This window comes from Pelophylax lessonae (assembly GCF_965119305.1).
Source record: "Pelophylax lessonae genome assembly, chromosome: 7".
NCBI classification, from domain to species: domain Eukaryota; kingdom Metazoa; phylum Chordata; class Amphibia; order Anura; family Ranidae; genus Pelophylax; species Pelophylax lessonae.
In genome coordinates this window covers 123282749-123307425 of record NC_138774.1, presented here as the reverse complement: position 1 = coordinate 123307425, position 24677 = coordinate 123282749, and the positions used below count along the sequence as shown (strand labels likewise).

Here is a 24677-nt window from a genome sequence, read left to right as displayed (position 1 = left end):
CGTCACGCTGCAGCGTGACGCACACGTGGTCTGGGGGCGGGCCCGGCATCGGCGATCCAGGAAGCCCTTCATTAAACACTATTCAAAAGCACACCTCCCCCAGCACACAGACAACACATTTGCCTGCTGGTGGCTGGCTGGAGAGGACGTGCAAATAGATCTGATACCATCTTAAGGTAATACAAACGATCTCCTTACAACCAGGACTGCTCAACCTTGTGCCTTTGAGCCATTCCTGTCTATCTTAATTGAACTAGCATGATTCACCTTTCCTGCTATCTTCAGGGAATCAGGGTGAAATCTCAAAAGTTATTTTGCCTATCTTTCTAGACTGGCTCTACCTATATTGGATGAAAAGTGGCAAGGTGCTGCCCCTGGCTTCCTATTCATAGGACTTCAGATGGTCATATATAAACACCTATCTGACCTTACCCCCTGTGGTTCCACAATTCCAATCAGATTACAACTAAAATCACTACATACATCGCCAGCTAGATCCAGACCAACCAGATGTTTTTATCTTCTTGTACAAGCATGTAAAGTTCAGATTTGATCAACTCTGTAAGTACTCACACTTCATATATAATGTATATTGTGAACTATAAAAGTATTGTGTATATGCAGATTTTACTATTCATGGCACTTATGCTCATATTCTTATATTATTAGAGTACCGCTATGAACTACCCCTGAAGAAGGAGAAAGCATATATCTTCGAAACATGTCGGGTTGCTAGGTTCTAGCGTTTGAGTTTTTTTCATATCTGTCCATTGCTTGTACACTGTTTTTAATTCCATTGTTTTCTATTTTTGTACCTAATAAAGTCATTGTTGATTACACATCAGCTTTCCAATCTATACGTGCCTTTAAAGTCCCAATCAGGGGAACCCCCTCTTTTTATAACAACGTAAGAGTCCATGCAAATGATTGCTTTCAAAGAAATCTAAAGCAAAAAAAAAATATATAAAAAAAAAAAATCAAGAAAAACAGTGTTTTTCACTTCTTAGGGCAAAAAAACAAAAGTGTGCCACCTCAATGTGCTCCCCCCCCCCCACCAGTAATATTTCCACCTGGGGTAATGTAATCACTGCAATTAAGCGTAATCCAAACCAGCTTTTTAGCCCACTATTGGCTACTATATCCAACTTCTCCAACCTCCTTCTAGGCTCCTCTCATTACGAATTGTAGTATCCCGATGTAATGAATGAAAGATAAAAAAGCAAATAGGGTTTAGAGCCTTTGATTTTTTTAAATAAATGCAAATTTTAACAGGGTACTCACTCTTTACAGGTACAGCGCACCAAACCAACACAAGCATTCACATTCAGAAGATACATCATTTTTAGGACAATCAGTGTAAACAGCAACTTCACAGACAAACCTAGCCTCCAGCTCCTATACATACTCAAACGATTCACTTATTAACAAAACTAACCGAGGATAATCACAATCAAATTCAATAATTAAAATTAACATGCTTAAAATTAAAAACACACTCACACTAACAATAATATATCCACCATGATTAACTTACTAAGTTCTCAAATGATATTCGTATAATATATGCACACTGCAATATTTGTATCATGATGATGAACATTTGCATACCATTATGTATGCAATTTGCATCAATATGTTTGAGGGGTGGGGGTAATAAGTGTATGGTAATTTTGGTTCATTATGTATGTATACACATACATACATTGCACTCATTGTGGACGATTAAAGGGTTTCAGTGATGCACATCTATATATTATTGTTAGTGTGGGTAGATTTTTAATTTTAGGCATGTAAATTTTAATGAATTCATGAATTTGATTGCGATTATCCTCGGTTAGTTTTGTTAATAAGTGAATAGTTGTTGGTTATGTATAGGATGGGAATATATCTGTAGGTGCTAAATATATTTGCATATGCATTTGGTGTTTTAATTTTAATTAAGATATATAACCCTTGGGGATCCATGTGGGTAAGCAGCAGCCAATATATTAGTCACCGCCTGTAGGTATTATACCAGAAGGGTTAAATTTATTAGCTAAAATAAAACTGTATATGTATAATAGTTGAGAAGCACAAAAAAATGGCAGCGCCCGTGATTGAGAGTATGGAGCCGACCCGAGTATATATTGACTGACAGCTCTACCGTCCAATTAGAATTCTCCCTGAGGAAGACACGTGACCCTGTGTCGGTACACGTAGGGGAGGGGCCAGGACGGTGACAACACCTAGGAACCGACGTGGCGCTGGAGGCTAGCTTTGTCTGTGAGGCTGCTGTTTACACTGATTGTCCCAAAAATGATGTATCTTCGGATTGTGAACGCATGTGTTAGTTTGGTGTGCTGCAAGCACCTGTAAAGAGTGAGTACCCTGTGTATTTTTTTTTAATAAATGCACATTTTAAAAAAGTGTATAAGCACTATTGGCTTTTTCTTCTTTCTTTCTTTCATTCCATCGGGATACTACAATCTGTATTGAGAGGAGCCTAGGAGGTTGGAGAAGTTGGATATAGCCAATAGTGGGGTAAAAAGCTGGTTTGGATCACCCTTAATTGCAGTGATCACATTACCCAAGGAGAGAATATTCCTGGTGGGGGGGGGGAGCACATCGAGGTTGCACACTATTGGTTTTTGCACTGAGAAGGAATTGCACAGCGGATCAAGCACTGTTTTTTTTCTTGATTTATTGTGCTTTAAATTTCTTTGCAAGCAATCATTTGCATGGACTCTTTCGTTGTTATATGGTGATTGCACATCTATGTTTGACAATATTTCACTATATGTATGCACTTTTTATTATTTTTATATTCATTATTTTAGGTCATTTAGATATGACATGTATTTTTATTTGTCATTTAAAAACCAATAATAAATCACACAACACAATCTTTATGTTAACCTTGACCTTGTTTTTTTTATAGCTTGAAAAATAACTTCTTATCACCGGCTACTAAATAAAGTGGGTGAAAACATATGGTGACAGCTGCTGTGAAAAAGGGGTTAAAGATAAAAGGTTGGAAAGAGATTGCATCGGTGACCTTTACTGATGTCAACAACAAACAGGACGAATGGCATGACCTTGGCAACCTTCCCATTTTGGATATAAACTGAAAGCATCCAGAAGTTTGCCAAACACAGCTATGGTCACCCTCCATTTATAAAACATTTGTTGTCATGTACAGAGGCAGTTTGCTAGGACACGATGCGCCTCTCATCACCTCCCTAAACTCTGGGGGACTTGGAGGGATTTCATCAGAATGTTATGTACTAGCTGCTTGGCACACTTCTAGAGAGGTATTGCTAGAGTCTATATATGCACTACTAAGTTTACACCCATACTTAAACTCGGTTCTGTGGGACTAGTCTACTTATTGTACCTCTATTCCCTTCACCCACTCAAACTAATTAGTTTGACCTTCCTGACATGGGCTAGTACCTTGCAATCTTCATTGATATGTGTACTGTAATCGTTATTTTCATCTTTCTGAAACCTTTAGAACTGATCCCTCCCTTCTTTTCCTAAAGCGGAACTTCACCCAAAAGAGGAAGTTCCGCTTTTCCTCCTTTTCCCCTCCTCTCCAATAATGTTTTTTCATTTTTTTCTTTGGGGGGGGGGGTACCTTATTTTGATGCCGCCTCCTTTCCCCCCGCAGTCTCTTGGAACATGTTACAGGAGACTGTGGGACCATTCATGAGGCGCGGCTTATGCATGCACTGTGGGTAGCCAGCTGTAAAGTCACAAGAAGTCAAAGTTTGATATCCATATTTAAGAGTTAGGATGCCAGCCCTGGACCTAAAGACCAGCAAATAGCCAGGTCAGGCAAGGACATCACTGGATTCTAGGAAAGGCAAGTGTGTGCGTTTGTTAAAAGTCAGCAGGTACAGTATTTGTAGCTGCTCCTCTTTAATATTATATTTCAGTATCGTTCACCTTTGTTAGCTTTACGTTAAATCCTATGCTATACTCTGAGCTCCTGCTCCTTTTTACAGCACATTTTTCTGGATCTTTTTTAATGTACCTCCACAAGCTTGGATTTGGATCGGTGAACTACATTTGCTTTATTTTCTTTGTTATAGTTTTCTTAAGATATTTATTTTTAACAGATATAATTATAAAAAAAAGCACCGGACTCTATTCAATATTAAGGTACAAAAAACAAAGAGGGCAATAAAGCAAACAAAAATGTAACTTCCTTGTGTCCAGTAATTTAAGCGGATTGGTTTCTATGAATTATAAAACTGCATTTCAAACAATAAGAATAATTAAAGTGGTGTTCCAGGCTTTCTGTGTTTATTAAAAGTCAGCAGCTACAAAAAGTGCATTTGCTAGCTTTTAATAAACACACACTTACCTGTCCCACGATTCAGCGATGCGGCCACCTGAAACCTCGATCCTCTCCATTTGGTCTTGGCGGCGCCGGCATCACTAGTGTGGGCATCCCAGCTGTGAGCTTGCGCTTCATAGCTGGGTGCTCACTGCGCAAGTCACGCTGTGTGTCTTGATTGACCGGCGATTTTCTGGGACCTCTGATGTGTCCCAGAAGATTGCAGGGAGGGAAGAGGAAGAGGAGAACTTCTACTTGGGGCGCCACAGCACTCTGAGCAAAAGTGGGAGCGGGTACCTGTCAAAACTGTGGCATGTCAGGGAGTTAGGACTACTTAAAGAGGAAGTTCCACTTTTGGGTGGAACGCAGTAATGTCAAAAACTATTCAAACTGATTTTAGGCAAATGTGTACAAAAAGTACACTTGAAATACTAAAATTATTAGCTGTGCGTATTGCCATTTTCCTCCTTATCAACTATGACCATTTTCAAATAAAATTTGCTTAGTGGTTGTAAACCTCAGTCATGGAATCTGAGAAAAACACATATCACTTATCCATACTAAGCTCTAAGTTTCTCTCTGATAGAGATGGGCTCGGGCGTGTTCGAGTTCCCACGTGCCTGATCCCACCAGGAAGCAGACACTGCACACCGCTAATTACAGGCAGTGACATTTCCTGATCTGTGCAGCTAAGGATCAGAAAATGTCTCTGCCTGTGATTAGTGGTGTGCAGTGTCGACTCTCAGGTGGCATTGGGCACGTGGGAACTTAAACACGCCCTAGCTCATCTCTACTCTCTTCTGCTTTGTTTCTCTGTTAGCACTTTGGAGACGTTTTCCCAACACATGAGATTCATTTGTGTCGGGAGGGTGGGGGGAGGGAGGGAGTTTAGAACAGAGCTGGTCTATTCAGAACACAGTTCTGCTGTGTGGAGGGGGGGTGTTCCTTTCCTCCAATCAGCTCTCACACACTAACTGCAGTTTACATGTTGACCTCTTAAGCAGAATGTTGCATGTTATATCACATACACAAAGAAACAATGTGTACATTAAGATTATGAATACCATCTGTTTTAACCCCTTAAAGAGGAATAAAAGCTTCCTCTGTAACTTGTACATATAGGGTAAGCCTATGATAAGGTGCACGTTTAGGAGATATTTACAGTTATCTCACATAAGTGAGTACACCCCTCACATTTTTGTAAATAAATGGATTTTTGTAAGATCTTACCGTAAAATCCTTTTCTCTTAAGCTCATTGACAGACGTAGTCCTCCTTGATTAATATCAACTCGGGTTATACTGCCCTCTACAGGAGTAGGACTAGGCAGAAAAGAAAAACGTTCTGGCCACACCTTAGGGGCAGTCCCAGAGGGTATATCCTCTCTCTCTCTGCTACAGGAAGTCAGTTATGTCACAAAGCAGTGTTTAGAGAATTTAACCCAACTCAAAAACAGAGGGGCGGGTACTACGTCTGTCAATGAGCTTAAGAGAAAAGGATTTTACGGTAAGATCTTACAAAAATCCATTTTTCTCTGTCGCTCATTGACAGACGTAGTCCTCCTTGATTAATATCAACTTGGGACGGCCCAAAGCAGTGCCACAAATGAGGGGTGGGAAAATGGAAATCAAAATCCAATCTAGAAGGCCCAACCGGTGCCAACTAGAAGTTTTAAAGGCTCATCAATCAAAAGATGAGACTCAACTGAAATTCCAACGGAAAAAAACCCTCGAGGTAGACCACCGGTCTCCTCAAATTGCGGCCTGCAAAACCTTGCAGCCAAATGAGGCATCCGCCGATGCCATCACATCAACTTTACAAATTTTGTAAAGGTATGCACCGACGACCAGGTAGCCGCCTTGCACACCTGGACCACTGACGCCTGATGGCGGTAGGCCCAGGAAGTACTGAGCGCTCGAGTGGAGTGCGCCTTAACAGGGAACGGAGGATTCCGACCCTTAATAGAATAAGCCTGTACCACCGTCTGCCTAATCCATTTGGAGATAATCGCGGCAGACGCAGGCAACCCCTTTCTGGGGCCATCCGCGATCACAAAAAGTGAATCCGTCTTACGGAACGATTCCGTAGTCTTCAGGTATACCCTGATTGCCCGAACTACATCCAAGGAATGAAACGCACATTCCCGAGGATGACTGGGCTTAGGACACAAGGAAGGTAGCACAATATCTTCATTCAGATGAAAGTCTGAAACCACCTTAGGAAGAAAGGATGGCTTCGGATGAAGAGCTACCTTATCCCTATGAATCACCAGATATGGGGAATGACACGATAATGCAGCCAGTTCTGACACCCTGCGTGCAGAAGTGATAGCCACCAAGAAGGCCACCTTCTGGGATAAAGTAAGCAAGGGAATCTCCCTAATATTTTCAAAGGGAGGTTTCTGCAGAACCGACAACACCAAATTAAGATCCCAGGGCGGTAAGGGCACGCGCACTGGCGAAGCCAAGTGCCGCACCCCCTGGATGAAATTCCGCACCAAGGAATGAGTAGCCAGAGGCTTCTGAAAGAAGATTGCTAACGCTGAAACCTGACCCTTGATAGTGCTCAAGGATAGTTTCTGCTCAACCCACTTTTGCAGAAAAGCCAAGATTCGGGTCACCGAATAGGTACGTGGGGGAAATCCCAAAGATTCACACCACGCGATATAAGCCTTCCATGTGCGATAATAGACTTTGCTGGAAGTCGCTTTCCTTGCTTTAATTAGAGTAGGGATAACTGAAGCTGACAATCCCCTGTCCTTCAGTACCTGGGTCTCAATGGCCAAGCTGTTAAAGCCAGCGACTGTAAAGCACGATGGAAGATCGGTCCTTGAGACCGCAGATCCTCCCTGAGAGGAAGTCTCCAAGGAGCGTCCGCGACTAGTCTGCCCAAGACGGCGTACCTGGCTTGACGAGGCCAGCCTGGAATTACCAGGATAACTGGAGTTCCCTCCACCTCTATCCTGCGGAGAAATCTCAGCAGCAACTTGAGAGGGGGGAGGACATACAGTAGCTGATACTGCCCCTACGGGGCGCTCAGCGCGTCTGCAGTGTCCACTAGAGGATTGCGGGCGCGAGCTACCAACCTCCACGCCTTCCTGTTGAGCCGACATGGCAACAGATCCACCTCCGGGATGCCCTATTGAAGACACAGCTGGTGAAATCCTTGGTGATCGACCTAAGTCGTCACCATGGCATTGTCTGACTGGATCCGAACCAGGCTGCCCTAGAGCTGCTTGGCCCAGGCAATCAGACCAAGTCTGATCAGTTCCCACACAGTTCCCACACATTTATCAGAAACTTGATTCCTATCGGAAGTGATAACTTTTCCTGGCTGAGCTTTAGAGACCGGAGTCACCGGACCAGAGACTCCCTGGTCCGCTCGCTCAACCGGATCAGATTCCTGGAGGGAACTGGGAATGATCTTTGGAAAAAGTAAAGAAAACGTTCTGCTCAAGGAACGGAAACTACCGCTCCCTGTAGCATATGAATGTTGGAAGGGAAGAATTGCACCGGTAGAAGTTATGGACACTCGATCTTGTATCCCGATCGTATGATCTCCTGAACCCCTTAGTCCGGGATTCAGGAAAGCCCTGGATCTGAACACCGGTGAAGACGTCCCCCCACCCCTGAGCTGGGTGGGGGCGCACCTTCAGGCTGTATTAGTTTTATCTTCAGGTTTGGCTGAGTCGGTCTTTTGTTTACCCGACCAGCGCCCTTTGAAACCTCCTAAAGGGGCTTTGCCCTTCACGCTCGCCCCAGCGGAGCGAACAAACCTTTTATGAGCGAAAAAGGAAGGTCCTCGCCTGTTACGAGGTCCTTTAGCTTTAGCAGTCTGCGGCAAAAAAGTGCTCTTGCCCCCAGTGACATCCTTTATGATCTCATCTAGGGTGGCCCCAAATAGGCGATCCCCCTGAAAAGGGAGATTAACCAAAGCTTTCTTGGAACCTTGATCCGCCGACCAACACTTTAACCACAGCACACGTCTGAGGACTACAGCTGACATCGATGCATGCCCTAACAAGGGAGTGGCATCCAGGGCTGCGTCACAGACGAACTGTAGTCCTTGTATAATTTGCTCCATCAAATCAGACGCTGCCAGGGGGATACTTCTCCCCTTTAAGTCATGGCGTAGCAATTTTGCCCATTCTGTCAATGTTTGTGAAACTAAACCAATGGCAACCACTGGTCTAAAGGTTGACCCTATCAGGGAAAAAACAGTGCGGGATTCCGCTTCCACTTTTCGATCCACCGGATCCTTAAAGGACGGAGCGTCCTCCAACGGGATAACAGTGGCTTTATTTAGTCTGGAAATCGGTGGATCCACCACTGGTAGTACCGTCCATTTTTTAATGAGGGATTTCTCAAATGGATAGCGTCTAGCAATGAGTTTGGAAATAGTAAGGATTAATTTCGGATGATCCCATTCCTCTTTAATTTTATTACCAAAACATTTGGGTAAGGGAAAAACCTTCGCCGTCTTGGTAGGCTTACTAGTACTAAAAGGAATTTCCATCTCGGTTACTTCTGCCGGTGTAACCTCAAGTCTTAAGGTTTCCCGGACAGACACAACTAGTGCATCCACCAACGCTTCTTCTTGTGCTATGGCGGAGGTAGAAACATCCTCCTCACTATCTGAGGAGACATTTCCTGAGACAACAGCCCCAGCAGGGGGACCTGTAGCTGCAATGACCATCTCAGAATCTGAATCTGAAGTATCAGATGAAATAGGGGTAGGCGGGGGTCGCTTTCTTGACCCCCGTCCCTGACAGGCCATCTCCACCCGGGATACCAAAGACTCCAAAACTGCTGATAATGCATCAATACTCTGTGAGGAACTAGAGGGTCCTGCGGCCACCTCGAGGGGATCAGGTGGAGATACATGTGTGGCAGGGTCCATGATTATACAAGACACTTGCCAAGAAAAATAAAAATTGCAATTTATAAAAAAAGAAAACTTTTTTTTTTCTTTTAGTCCCCCAGCGCAGCAGCACCCCTCAGTGTTACCTGCTTTTGGACCCCACAGAGAGAGAGAGAGAGACCCCAAGGCTCACCACCTGATGCTCAGAAGTTTCTATTCAACCTGCTTCCAGCACTGTCTGTTACAGACAGGAAGTCTTTGGCTTGCTTTCCCGGGTAAAGGAGGCGGCTCCGCCCCTTTACACGCCTTCCGGCGCCTCCCAATTACTCCACGAGGTGTTTGGTCACCTCAAACATGGCCGCCCCCATGCTGGAGACACGAGGCTACGCCAATATGGCGGCCCCGTGCGATCTGTGGGAAAATGGCGGCGGCCTGTGGAGGATAGCGGCGGCTTGTGCAAGGTAGCAGCGGCCTGCGGGAGGTGTGCGCTCAGCCTGTGCGGCCTTCGGGAGGTAGTCCTCGGCCTGTGCGGCCTGCGGGAGGCTGTGCGGCCTGCGCCGGCTTATGGAAGGATGGCGACCTGCGGATGCTGTATCCAGGTATAGGCATCGGCCTGTATAGTGTCAGGTAGGATACTATCACCTCTATACCTCAACAGTAATGCCTTTTAGCAGTCTGCCACTGACTACAGTCATCTCCCTTACAGCGTCATATAGTGACTATAGATAGTCAGCTCCCAAACCAAGCTTTTAAGAGGGGGATTAATGACACCTGTTAGGATCACGTCCATCCATCCCAGAGAGGGGCCCGCGTCCACCAACAAACCCGGCAGGGGGAGAGGGGGAACATTTTTACTCACCATACCGGAACCAGGCGGGTGCCAACTCCTGACAGAACCCCTCTCCACCGGAGTGGGGGGGCTGTCGACCAATCTGGACGCCGTGACTCTGCTGGTCATTGGCGTCCAGGCGAGACGTTTAACTCGCAGGGTCAGTCCCTGTCCAGTGGGACTATGTCGCGGCCGACCCAGCGTGGAGCTATGGCCTGCACGTGCTCGCAGGCTGAACTGGGGTGACCACTGGATCTCAACATCCAGCCCGTCGCCCAGTTTCAGCGTACTTGCTTGAAGATCTCACAGGAACACTGGAGAAGAAAAGCTGCCTAAAAAAGTATTTCTAAAAAATCTTGCCAGGACCAAAGATCCCAGCAAGGAACTTAGGTCCTTACTCCTAACTAGACAGAAAAAAACGGACTTCCTGTAGCAGAGAGAGAGAGGATATACCCTCTGGGACTGCCCCTAAGGTGTGGCCAGAACGTTTTTCTTTTCTGCCTAGTCCTACTCCTGTAGAGGGCAGTATAACCCGAGTTGATATTAATCAAGGAGGACTACTTCTGTCAATGAGCGACAGAGAAATTTTATTATATCTTTGTGACAACAGTGAAGAAATGACACGTCGCTACATTGTAAGGTAGTGAGTGTATACAGTTTGTATAACCGTGTAAATTCGCTGTCCCCTCAAAATAAATCAACACACAGCCAATAATGTCTAAACCCGCTAAACGGGAGTGAGTACACCCCTAAGTGAAAATGTCCAAATTGGGCCCAATTAGCCACCCCCCCCCCCCAGTGTCATGAGATTCATCAGTGTTACAAGGTCTCAGGTGTGAATGGGCAGCAGGGGTGTTCAATTTGGTGTTATCGCTCTCACTCTCTCATTTAATAGGAGAGGTTCCACTCAGAACATGCCTTGCCATGGTTGACCAAAGAAGTTGAGTGCACATGCCCTGCGTCATATCCAGAGGTTGTCTTTGGGAAATAGACATAAGAGTGCTGCCAGCATTGCTGCAGAGGTTGAAGGGGTGGGGGGGTCAGCCTGTCAGTGCTCAGACCATACGCCACGCACTGCATCAAATTGGTCTGCATGGCTGTCTTCTGAGAAAAAAGCCTCTTCTAAAGATGATGCACAAGAAAGCCCGCAAACAGTTTGCTGAAGACAAGCAGATTAAGGACATGGATTACTGGAACCATGTCCTGTAGTCTGATGAGACCAAGATAGACCTATTTGGTTCAGATGGTGTCAAGTGTGTGTGGCGGCAACCAGGTGAGGAGTACAAAGACAAGTGTGTCTTGCCTACAGTCAAGCATGGAGGGCGGGAGTGTCATGGTCTGGGGTTGCATGAGTGCTGCCACCACTAAGGAGCTACAGTTAATTAAGGGAACCATGAATGTCAACATGTACTGTGACATTGTGAAGCAGAGTATGATCCCCTCCCTTCAGAGACTGCGCTGCAAGGCAGTATTCCAACATAACGACCCCAAACACACCTCCAAGATGACCACTGCCTTGCTAAAGAAGCTGAGGGTAAAGGTGATGGACTGGCCAAGCATGTCTCCAGACCTAAACTCTATTGAGCATCTGTGGGGCATCAAATGGAAGGTGGAGAAACACAAGGTCTCATCAGCTCTGTGATGTCGTCATGAAGGAGTCGAAGGGGACTCCAGGGGCAACCTGTAAAGCTCTGGTGAACTCCATGCCCAAGAGGGTTAAGGCAGTGCTAGAAAATAATGGTGGCCACAAAAACATTGACACTTTGGGCCCAACTTAGACATTTTTACTTAGGGGTATGTGTGTGTGTATATACATACATAGACACACACACACTTGTGCTCATAAGTTTATATACCCTGGCAGAATTTATGATTTCTTGGCCATTTTTCAGAGAATCTGAACGAGAACACAAAAACTTTTTTCAGTCATGGTTAGTGTTTGGCTGAAGCCATTTATTATCAATCAACTGTGTTTACTCTTTTTAAATCATAATGACAACAGAAATTCTTGGGCTGTCTTGCATGAACTGCAAGTTTGAGATCTCCCCAGAATAGCTCAATGATATTGAGGTCAGGAGACTGAGATGGAAGGGGAAGGAGAGAGCACATGTTGAGTCAAACCTGTGGATTCCTGCTGAGAGAGCACAGACTGTGTGGTGGAAGCTGAGGTGTGGTCTCTCATCTCTTAGCATTGAAGCCTGAAGATGGTAGAGATCACAGTGGACGAACCATTTGGTTTGACCTAACAGCATTCTAGGCGTTATTGCACTAGTGGAGTTTGCTTTTTCTCCTATATGGTTTGGAGCACTGCTGATTACCCATCACTGTGGATATCTCGGATCTTTAAGTGGATGTGTCTAACATTTGGCTTGTTTGCCTAGTCACGAGAGTGGCTGGGCCAGTGGAGTTGGTGAGTGTGCATTCTCTCTCCCCCCCTTTTGAGCACGGTGGTGGTGTTTATGGTGATCCAATACTCCATCTGCACATGCTAGCAATCATCCCAAGAGTGTGTAGCAACTGTGGACTTTTGTAACAACTTCTGCTGCCTTGGTGGAATTTTATGGATTTTATGGACTGCATTTATATTGTACCGATTGACAACTTTTGTCTGTTTTATGAGCAATCATTATTACACACTAATTGATGGTGAGAGGTTGCCACCATCCTTGCGCTACTGGAATCATTATGCACCTATGCTGTTGATATTTTTTCAGTTTTTATATATGTTTTTCATTTAAGTAGCAGCACTTATTCTATATTTATATTATCCTCGTTGAGCGCTTGGGGTTGCTTGCTTGGTGTATCGCAGTTTTTGTAAGCATCATTTTATATTTAGGAGACTGAGATGGCCACTCCAGAAACTTCAGTTTATACTGCTGTAGCCAATGACAGGTTGACTTGGCCTTGTGTTTAGGATCATTGTCATTTTGGAGTGTCCAAGTACGTCCCATGTGCAGCTTCCGGGCTGATGAATGCAAATTTTCCTCCAGTATTTCTTTATAAAAAAAATCCACCTCTGTAAGTCACAGTAGGAATGCTGTACTTTTATCATAGGCCTTGTTGACTCCTTTGCAAATGTAGCATTTATGGTTGTGGCCAAAAAGCTCAACTTTGGTCTCATCACTCCAAATGACTTTGTGCCAGAAGGTTTGGGGCTTGCCTCTGTGCTGTTTGGTGTATTGTAAGCGGGATACTGTGGCTTTTTTGTAGTAATGGCTTTCTTCTGGCAACTCGACCATGCAGCCCATCATTCTTCAAGTGCCTCCTTATTGTGCATCTTGAAACAGCCACACCACATGTTTTTAGAGAGTCCTGTATTTCACCTGAAGTTATTTGTGGGTTTTTCTTTGCATTGCGAACAATTTTCCTGGCAGTTGTGGCTGAAATTTTAATTGGTCTACCTGACCGTGGTTTGGTTTCAACAGAACCACTCATTTTCCACTTCTTGATTAAAATTTGAACACTGCTGATTTGCATTCTCAATTCCTTGGATATCTTTTTATGTCTCTTTCCTATTTTATACAGTTCAATTACCTTTTCCCGCAGATCTTTTGACAATTCTTTTGCTTTCCCCATGACTCAGAATTCAGAAAAGTCAGTGCAGCACTGGATGAAAGATGCAAGGGTCTGTCAGGAGTCCAGAAACTCATTGACCTTTTATACACACACACACACTAATTAAAAGCAGATCACAGGTGAGGATGGTTACCTTTAATAGCCTCTCAAACCCCTTTGTGTCAACTTGTGTGCATGTTATCAGGCTAAAATCACCAGGGTATGTAAACTTTTGATAAGGGTCACTTGGGTAGTTTCTGTTGTCATTATGATTTTAAAAGAGTAAACACAGTTGATTGATAATAAATGGCTTCAGCTAAACACTAACCATGAGTGAAAGAAAAGTTTTTGTTTTATCATTCATATTCTCGGAAAAATGGCCAACTTCTAAACAACCTGTTTAACTTGTAAACAACCGGCACGTGCAGACCCAATCACGTACATGTACATCACATGCCCCCCTCCATGCAACAGTGGATTGCGGATCCTGGCAATTGAAGCCCAGTGATCTCAATGTCAACAAAGTGGTTATGAATAAATTCAGTCATAGTAGCTGTGATGCCTATGGTGTGATTGATCCACACAGCACCCTGTACCAGGTGATTAGCTGTAACCCAGTTAAACAAGCACAGTGCTGAATAGCATAGCAAAACATGCCCTGGTCATAAAGGGGGTAAAAACCTTCCGGAACTCACATAGTTAAGTCTGAAAAAGATTTATTGTATTAAAACCTTATTCCAGGTTTAGATTAGGCTTGACATTATTCAGCTGGAAGGTGCCTGATATGAAGTGGACTTTCTGTGGTGAATAGCGCTGGATTGAAAGGAAGTACTGCTTTGTACGCTGCATTTTTATCCATTTTAGCAATGCTGGTCACTGCATTTAATTTACTTTTAAAAATGGAATAGAGCTCTAAATAAGAGATTTGTATGTTAGCCACCAGAGGCAAGGAAGAAGGACTACTAGAATGACCCTGCCTAACTGCATAATAGCTTTTTAGAAAAGACAGATGTGGGCTTCCCCACTCAACAGAAGTGGACTGCAGTGGCGGCTGTTGCATATGGGGCGCAGGGGAGCCGCCCCTCCTATCCATGTGTCCGGCCCCCTTCAATTGGGCTTTTTTTTTTAACCATGTGATCAGAGCCAGAGGCTCTCACAGGCTAAATAATAGTTGTGTGACAATAGCAAATGAAAAGGAACTATTGTCACACGGATCCTCCTCCCAGCAAATCAGGAAGCGGGCTCTGAGACCCGTTTCCCGATTGGCCGAAAGGAGAAGCCATGCCATTGGGCATGGGGGAGGGAGGAGACGCAGAAGACAGGGGGAAGAAGCCGCCGCCGCTGATGTCCAGGCAGGGTGAAGAAGCTGTATGGCCAGCTTAAGAAGGAACAGGACAGTAGAACTGTGTAGAACTGCAAGGTGGGAAATAAACACTAAAACACTAATAATGAGTAAATAAGTACTGTAATGAACAAATATGACTACCCTAATGCACAAACATAATTATGATCTATTCCATTAGACTCTTTTTAAAGCATTAATACACAAACAAATACAATTATTTTATAAAGCTGTCCTTTTTTTATGTGGATCTACCAAAATTAATTAATACAATTATAATATCCCTCTAAAGGGCCTCAATAACTGATATTTTAACACCTATGCCGACTGTGGTATGTTACTTACAATTGCATACCTTTCTAAAAAAAAAAAAAATTTCTACTGGTTACACACTAGTTTATATCCATGCTTCCTCTACTCTAAACCCTCTATGAAAATGAACCAACCAGCCAGCCAACCTAGATGATGAATTATAACAGAAGAAGAGCTACCTAAGAGTACCTCTTCCATGACAAGAGGACATGTCCTGGTATGATCCACAGCAACAAATCAAATGCTTTAATTTGCTAATCTAAGTGATGAACACTAAAATCTGATTAGTTGCTGAAGGCAACTCATTTTTTTGTTTTTAGGTATCATACTCAAGGCTTTTTGGGTTTGAAAACATGCACAAGAACAGTGCTCCAGTAAAACAATTTACAGGTCAGCACACACGTAGTCCGTTTGGAATATCCCAGTAAGGTTTGTTGGGACAGGGGCCGTTCCTATCTGCATCCAGTACACTCTGATCTTTCTGCATTCTCTATGTATTCTAACAGTAGACTCTTCCTAATAAAGACCTGGCCAACTGCCTGGAAGTTTCTCCTGGTGTCAGCTGATATATGTCTGGAAAAAAGTGACAGATGTATAACAGACAATGTTGTAGAAGGGACAAAGCTGTCACCCTCCACACTGGATGATAAACTCCATGCATGAGTCTATTTTATAGCTGAATTTATGCTGCAAAATATTTGTCACCACATGACCTAATGTATGTATATTTATGTATCTTTCTTTGAGTTCAGCTATCAACTATTCACCAGGAATTAAAGTAAAACTATAGGCAACATTTCTTTCAATTTGGATAGACCAAGGGAGGATTGTATAACCCGTCAGATTTTTTTTAATGCCATCTGTGTCCCATTTCATGGATTTCTGTTCACTTCTTTGCCCCATGGCAAAACGAAGTGAGGAAATCCCTGAAAATAAGGTAAATACTTGGGGACCTCTAGGTCACCAGAACTAGTGTCCCCATTGGAAGATTTCCCCTTTATTTTCTGAGGACATCCCAAAATTTGGAATTTTCTTTACTTTCAATGACAATGGTAAATCTGACAAATAGAAAGGGTGCATTTCCTTAATGGGGGCATAGACAGCAATAAAACCCACATTGGTTCTAATCCCTCTCCACTCTATCCAAAAAATAATACATTTTCACCTTATATGCATTAGAATACAATTTTCACTTATTTCAAATGTGATTCCTGCCCTCTCCCTCCAGTGTTTTATGCAAATAGTAATTGCCACACCCCTCATTACCAGTGTTCTCACACAGATAGGTTGTATATCTGACCAGGTATGCTAGATTACATACTGCGCTGAACAGCATGGTCAAACTCTGGTGCCCACTGGACTACTTAAGGACATTGCACAATTGCTATAACAGGTAGGGGAGGTAAACCTAGGAATGCAAGGCTATTGACAAAATATCTACCTGCATATCTTTTAACACATACCACTGTCAAAGTGTTTTTTGCCGATTTAGTTACTGTGTAAAACCAAATGAACAAGCTACTTTGCCAAAACAAGCATTTACCAACAAGCTTAAACTTTTAAACTGCATTTTTAAGAGGAATCATTTAAAACCAGTTTATAAATGGGGAAGAAAATGGGTTCAACAAGGATCAAGCACCAGTCCTGTAAAAAAAAAAACACCATTTCAAGCAATCTTTCCCATTGCAACCACATTTGAACAGTCATTTTTAAACACTGTGAAAAGAAAGGGATCTGTAATCCGTTCTAGGCAACAGCTTTCCTCTTCCCTTCCAGCAGCCTCACAGGATAGCCCTGCAGATTTGTTTTACATCCACAAAGAAATGTGTCTCTATTTAGCTAGAGAACATTTTTTTTTTTTTACTACCAGTTTATTTTAATAAAATAAAGGGATTATAAAAGAATTGTAAGTCAGATTGTGTTCGCTGCTGAATAAGTAACGAATGCTGCATTAGCGGTAGGGAGTAGAGGGGATCCTGAGTGTCATACAGCTGGTACAGAAAGACATTCCTATATCATGTACTCCTCAATTGGATACAGAACACACAATAAAAATCTTCCCATAAATAGCCAAATTGATTGCTATTTCTATAAGATTACACCCACTGCTCACATTAATCTACCAAATAACCTCAACAAAATGAAATATCAGAATACAACCTGAGCAATATAATTTGCTGATACAAAGCACTCAGATTTTCACGATTTCCTTTAAAAGTATTTTAAGATTACCGTTGAACTACTTGAAAAACTACTTGAAAAACACAAATAATAGTTACATGCTGACTTCCCACAAAAAGATCTCCTTTTCCAATTTAATTCATTAAAGGCATAAAGTGACATTATATATAATAATATATCTAGTAAAATATAAATTTTGGCAGTTATGCTTTTAGGCAAAACATAACAATTTACTACTTATCTAAACATCTAAAAAAAAAAGACCCAAAAGACAAAACAACAAAAGGTTAGTCTCAAAGTAAGCTGTAATGTACTTAAACACATTTATAACTTTTTTTGGGTGTGATATAAGATACCATCATGGCATTCAGAAATAATACAATATACAATACACATTGAACAAAAGGTACACATTTAAGAGGAAGATTAACTGTACAGGAAATAACAGGATAGCTATCACTGCCCATACATACTAAGGATTATTTACCTGAGTGTCTTTCATAAGCCATTGTGACAACAAGTAGTCCACCTAGACCAGTGAGGAACCTGTGCTTAGCTGATACAAGCCACTTGTTTGATAACATACATAATTACTGGCAGCTATTAATAAGGAGTCACAGGCACATGTTCACACCCCTCTCTGGGGATTTCATGTTTAATCCTGCTTGAAATGCAAGACCATTTTTGGTTATCTTTTAGGAGAAGAATGGGGTCCAAGAAAAAAAAAAAAAAATCTGTACACGTAAAATGCCCACACAACTACTCCAATTTCTAAATTAGCTCCTAAGCAAATGTTGTTGCCCAGAAGCCTGTCCCTAATGAAATCCAATACCCTCAAACACACAAAAGATACACTGTGTAGGAGATCAGTGGGAAGTGTAAGTCAGTAACATAGCATGCATCTCTTCATTTAGATTACAATATTGTGGATGTGATCGGGAGGTGTAAAAGCCAGTCATGTTTTTTTTTCTGTCGGTATCTCATTGAGAATAAAACTCTTATTAGGGCTTGTTCACACCAGCAGCCACTGCAGCACAGCCAACTAAAAGTAGTTAGTAAAAGTAACTAAAAGTGATATTAAAGTCATTAGCAAATGGAGCGCTAATAACAGAACTTACATGCACTTGCTGATTTGTTTGTTTTCTTTTTACTGTTTCTCTTAGAACTATGATGCTATGTGCAGCCCCTCACAGCGCCACACACAGGCAGCAGGAGAGAGAGACAAAGCCAAAGGTAAGCCTCTCCTCCAATACAGCGGTGATTGACAGTAGCTTCCGAACAAGTAGGATTTAGGGTATACCATGAGGAAAATAGGACCCCAACCCCATTCCCAACCTGCCCCCCACAGAGATATGTGAAGGAATGGACTGAAAGTCTTGTCTGCCACTACAGCAGATAGACTTGTAGTTCTCAATGGAACACAAGTGTGGTAACCACCGCATTCATAGTCTATTGACACTACCTCTAGCTCTCTAACTGAAAGCCCTTACCTTGGTACAGACAGGGAGCTAGAAGAACAGTCTGCAGGAGTTTGGCATTGCACCTGTGATCCACTGATAATGGATGCAAAACTTTTCAGGCTCCAATGCAAAAAAAATATTGGGTAATAGGGTTGAGGGTGTTTGGTCCCTGGCAACATGTTGCATGTTACACCCCAACTATGGGTGTACCATGTAAAATACAAAAAAAAAAAAAAAATACAAAATTGCACATGGTGCTCCAATTAATAATACCCACATCTGCACTAAAAAAGAAAAAAAAAAAACACCAAAATACAAATGTGTGGCAAAAACTCAAATTACTAAAGATTGTTGCACTATGTCTAAAGATGTGATTCTACTCTTTTAACAAATTCTGGGCGGGAAGGATTTGCCCCCTTAATGACCAGGCCATTTTTTGCGATTCGGCACTGCGTTAGTTTAACGGAAAACTGTGCAGTCAAGCAACGCTGCACTGAAATAAAATTGATGTCCTTTTTTTCCCCACAAATAGAGCTTTCTTTTGTTGGTATTTGATCACCTGTGCTATAAAAGTGACAAGCTATAGAAAAGTGACAATTCTGAAAAAAAAAAATAGCGACAATTTTGAAAAAAAAAAAATATATATATATATATTTTTCACATTCTGCTATACAAAACATTCCCCCCCCCCCCAAAAAAAAATGTACAAATCTAATTTTTTTATCCTTTCAGGCCAATTTGTATTCTGCTACATATTTTTGGTTAAAAAAAAATAAAATCGCATTAAGCGTATTTTGATTGGTTTGCACAAAAGTTATCGTCTCTACAAACTAGGGGAAATATTTAAGTCATTTTTATTTATTTTTTTTTACTAGTAATGGTGGCGATCTGCGATTTTTAGCGGGGCTGCGACATTGCGGTGGACAGATCGGACCCTCAACTGACTTTTTTGACACTTTGGGAGAGACCAGTGACATTACTACAGTAATCAGGGCTACAAATATGCACTGTTACTGTAATAATGACACTGGCAGGGAAGGGGTTAACCTAGTGGGTGATCAAAGGGTTAAATGTGAGCCTAGGGGTCTGTTTGTTAACTGTGGGGGGAGGGGCTTGTGAAATTACCATAGGGACCTGTGATCCTATATAGAAGCATCACAGGCATTCTGTGATCATTTCAGAGAGAAGAACGGTTGGCTGTGTTTACAACAGCTGACCGTCCTCTCAGCGGGGAGTGATCGCAGGTGGTCGGCGGCAATCGGAGCCGCCAGCCACCCACATTGACATCCCTGCTGCCTAGTGGGGCGGGAGCTTGCCCTCCATCACGGTTCGCACAGCCGAGCTAGCCTGCCGCAGTAATGTTTAACCACTTCCCGAAAAAATGTTTAACCACTTGCCGACTGCCTGCCGCAGTAAACTGCGCAGGCGGTTAGCAAGTGGTTAAAAAAATTTCGGCAAGTGGTTAAACATGACATTTACAACAACAAGTGTACCATGTAAATGTGCAGTCTCTTTTCACAACATTAAAAACTGTCATCTATCCACAAATGTGCAAAAATGACATGCACTAAGTAAATGTGCTATACATTCAAAGTGATAATAAAGGCAGATTTTTTAAAAAAAAATCATGTTCTACTTACCTGCACTGTGCTGTGCATTTGCACAGAGCAGCCATGATCCTCCTCTTCTCAGGTCCCCTGCAGGCGCTCCTGGCCCCTCACTCCTGCTGAGTGCAAGTAGCTTGCTTTGGGGGCACATGAGCAGGCTTGCTCCTGACCTGCTGCTGTGTGTGAACATTTACACACAGAGTGCGGCTTGCCCCGTTCCCTGCCCTCTCCTCATGGGAGTGTAGACTGCACAAATACCCCTTTTGTAACCAACACAGAAAAAAACAAATACACGATTTGGTAGTTAAAATGGCAGCGGCACCTTTATTGGCATATAAATAAATCCTCAGTAATATCTTTGTTAAAATTCACTAAATAAACAAATATTAACACTTTAAAATTCAAATTAATAAATAGATATATATCTATATATCTCACTCAGTCATAGAAACTCAAGCGAATAAATTAATTAATCAGAAGTCCCCACAAGCCGGTTTTGTTGTCAACAAAAACGGCTTAAGCCACCGCGGCCATTTCAATAATATCCTGAAGACCCAGATTGAAAATATCCAGGCCCACATCAGACAAGTGGACTCCGTCTTGCCTGTATAGACCTGGAAAACTCCCTTCCAAATCCACGTAGAAATGAAAAACTGCCAACCAACGGCATGAATTTTGCAATAGAATGTTTAACTTGCCTCCAAATTTTCTCGAGAGGCATTTTTTCTGAGGAAGATAACCACATGAGATGTGGTACCTTTTCAGAAAAAACAAAACTAGTATTTGGAAAAAAAAAAAAAAGACTAATTAGATGCAAATCACGTTTGATAATCAAAATCAAATCCAATGTTTTGCATCTACCTACGTCATTACCACCTAAATGGACTATCAAGATCGAAGGAGAAGGCAATAAAGGAGATAACCTAGAAAGATGAAAGAAGAGACTCATCCACTGCAGACCTCGAATGCCCTTCCAAAGAACTTAAAAAAATTTGAAGAGAAGGATAGATTAGCTGTATAGCAGCACTGACATGCCCTTTTATGAGCCCAATGAACAAAGGAATGTCCAATGATCCAAATACAAGATAGAATCATCTAAACCCAATCTAGCAGCTTCCGTGGGGCAGCTCCAATACGAAAAGAATGAGAAGAAAACTTTAGGTGAGCTAACCCTAACAGAGACGAGAGACGACTAAATATAGCCGAAAATTAAAATTTTGTGAAGGGGGAACTATCCTCATGAAATTACAAAACAGTGGGGCCTAACTGAAAAAACTGAATTTTTGTAAAATCTTACCTGTAAAATTCCTTTCTCTGAGTCCTCCGACAGTCGCCGCCACCTCTAAGTCATCACTGTTGGGTATTGACTTCCCATCCGCAGGAGTAGCTAGGCATATCGACTTAGTCAAAAGACAAAAGGCATTAGCATATACACACCCATGGGGGCTTTCCCATCTGGTCAATACCCCCCCCCCTGCATCACCACTCCCAACTCAGTTTGGTAGCATAGCAGTAGGTAATAAGAACCCCAAAAGAGGGGCGGGGGCGGCGACTGTCGGAGGACTCAGAGAAAGGAATTTTACAGGTAAGATTTTACAAAAATTCAGTTTTCTCTTACGTCCTCCGACAGTCGCCGTCACCTCTAAGTCATCACTGTTGGGATGTCCCAAAGCAGTATAGACATGAGGGGTGGGAGACGCAACCGTAGAAAAGGCAACGCGGTACCCACATCAGAGAAAGGAATCTTACATGCACTGTAAGAGAACCAACTGGGCAACAGAAAAAACAATGCTCAACAGGAGCAACAGCCCAGGAAAGCAAATGCCAACAGCCAGGGACCCAGAAAAAAAACACAAGGGTCCATCATGGCACTGCCGCACTGAGAACTTTGCGGCCAAAGGAAGCATCAGCCGATGCCCGAACGTCTACTTTGTAGAATTTGGAAAAAATGTGCACCGACGACCAAGTCGCAGCCTTGCACACCTGGGCCACCGAGACCCGATGCCAATAGGCCCAGGACGCACTCACAGATCTGGTAGAGTGCGCCGTAACAGGGAAGGGTGGAACCCGTTCCTTCAAGGCGTAGGCCTGTTCAATGGTCTGTCTGATCCATTTGGCAATAGTGGCTGCAGAAGCAGCCATGCCCTTTCCGAGGTCCCTCAGGAAGGACAAAGAGGGAATCCGTCTTCCAAAAGGACTCCGTAGACGACAGGTAAACCCTGATCGCCCTGACAACATCCAGGGAATGCAGAGCAACCTCCTTAGGATGCTTAGGCTTCGTACAAAGCGAAGGCAGGACAATGTCCTCATTAATGTGGAACTCAGAGACCACCTTAGGAAGAAAGGAGGGATGCGGACGCAAAACCACCTTATCCCGGTGAATCACCAAGTACGGAGAACGGCAAGATAACGCTGCCAGTTCAGACACCCTGCGAGCCGAAGTGATCGCCACCAAAAAGGCAACCTTCTTAGACCGCAGAGGCAACGATATTTCCCGAATGTTTTCAAAGGGATCACGCTGTAAGACGGACAGAACCAAGTTCAAGTCCCATGGAGGTAAAGGCTCCTTCCTGGGAGGAGCCAAATGTCGCACACCTTGAATGAAGGTGCGAACCAGAGAGTGAGATGCTACAGGGCGTTGAAAAAGAATAGCCAGTGCGGACACCTGGCCTTTGATCGTGGCCAGCGCCAGGCGCTGGTCCACCCCAGACTGGAGGAAGGCCAACACTCTGGACACCGAGTACGAGCGAGGGGAGAACCCCCTGGACTCACACCAGGCGAAATAAGCCTTCCAGGTACGGTAATAGATTTTACCGGAGGAGGTCTATCTAGCCTTGACAAGGGTAGGGATGACCTCAGAAGAGACACCTGTCCTTCAGGACCTGGGTTTCAACAGCCAGGCCATTAAAGCCAGCGACTGTAAAGCAGGATGGAAGATCGGACCCTGAAACAGGAGATCTTCCCGCAGAGGCAGACGCCACGGAGGCGCCACTGCCAGGTGAACAACGTCGGCGTACCAGGACCGGCGTGGCCAGTCTGGAGCCACCAGAATCACCAGGTGCAGTTCTGAGACCAATCTGCGGAGCAGCCGGTCTAGGAACTGAATCGGAGGAAAGGCATACATCAGACGATACTGATGCCAAGGGGCTACCAATGCATCCGAGGCGTCCGCCAACGGATCGCGCGTTCTTGCCACGAACCTTTCCACCTTTTGATTTAGCCGGGATGCGAACAGATCCACGTCCGGAGATCCCCACCTCGCACACAGCATTTGAAAAACCTCCGGGTGTAGGGACCATTGGTCGAGGGTCTGGTGGCTCAGATAGTCGGCCTGCCAATTCTCCACACCCGGAATGTGAACTGCCGAGATCGCCGGGACATGAGCCTCGGCCCAAGACAGAATGTCGGTCACCTCCCGGGCCGCCCGAGTACTCCTGGTGCCCCTTTGGTGGTTGATGTAGGCCACCGCGGTAGCATTGTCCGTCTGTACCCGAAGACGGCCCGACCACTGGAAGAGACAGAGTTTTATCACTCGCAATTCCAGCACATTTATCGGGAGGGAGGACTCTTCCTCCGACCAAGTGCCCTGGGCAGACAGATTGCCCAGAACTCCACCCCAGCCCGACAGGCTGGCATCCGTGGTAATCACCGTCCACACCAATGGACAGAAGGACTTGCCTTCCGCCACTGACGGGGACTGGAGCCACCATAGAAGAGCCAATCTGGTCTGACTCCTCAAGGAGACACACAGATCCAGGGACTGAGGCAGTCTGTCCCACCTGGCCAGGATCTCCGCTTGGAGAGCCCGCGTGTGGAACTGAGCAAAGGGTATCGCCTCGAAGGCCGATACCATCAACCCCAGGCCCCGCATACAGGTCCTGAGTGACGAGGACGGGCTGTCCCTGAGGGACCTGACCTCGTCCCGCAAAGTCTGGAGCTTGTCCTCCGGCAAGAACACCTTTGCCTGAGCAGAGTCCAGAATCCTTCCCAGGTAGGGAAGACGAAGCGATGGAGACAACGTCGATTTCTGAACGTTGATGGTCCATCCGAACTCCTGGAGGGTCTGAACCGTGGTGGACAGATCGCGCACAAGGTCCTGACTGGCACGTGATCTCAGAAGTAGATCGTCCAGGTAACCCAAGACCGCAATGCCCTGAGCCCTCAGTAGGCCCAGAACCGGCGCCAACACTTTGGTAAACACCCTTGGTGCC

At 44.0% G+C, this 24677-nt stretch overlaps 1 protein-coding gene across 2 annotated transcripts in view; it reads right to left on the bottom strand.

Annotated features, from left to right (window-relative positions):
- FHL1 (four and a half LIM domains 1) overlaps positions 1–24677 on the bottom strand; it is a 160762-nt gene that overhangs the window by 34894 nt on the left and 101191 nt on the right. The window contains exon 1 of one of the 2 annotated variants that reach the window (XM_082264545.1): positions 17887–18036. The exons of the other annotated variant lie outside the window; for it this stretch is intronic. Coding sequence (XP_082120671.1) covers positions 17887–17983 — 97 coding nt within the window. The 5' untranslated portion in view covers positions 17984–18036. Of the gene's footprint in view, positions 1–17886; positions 18037–24677 lie in introns of those variants that run through there. 2 annotated transcript variants of the gene reach the window in all.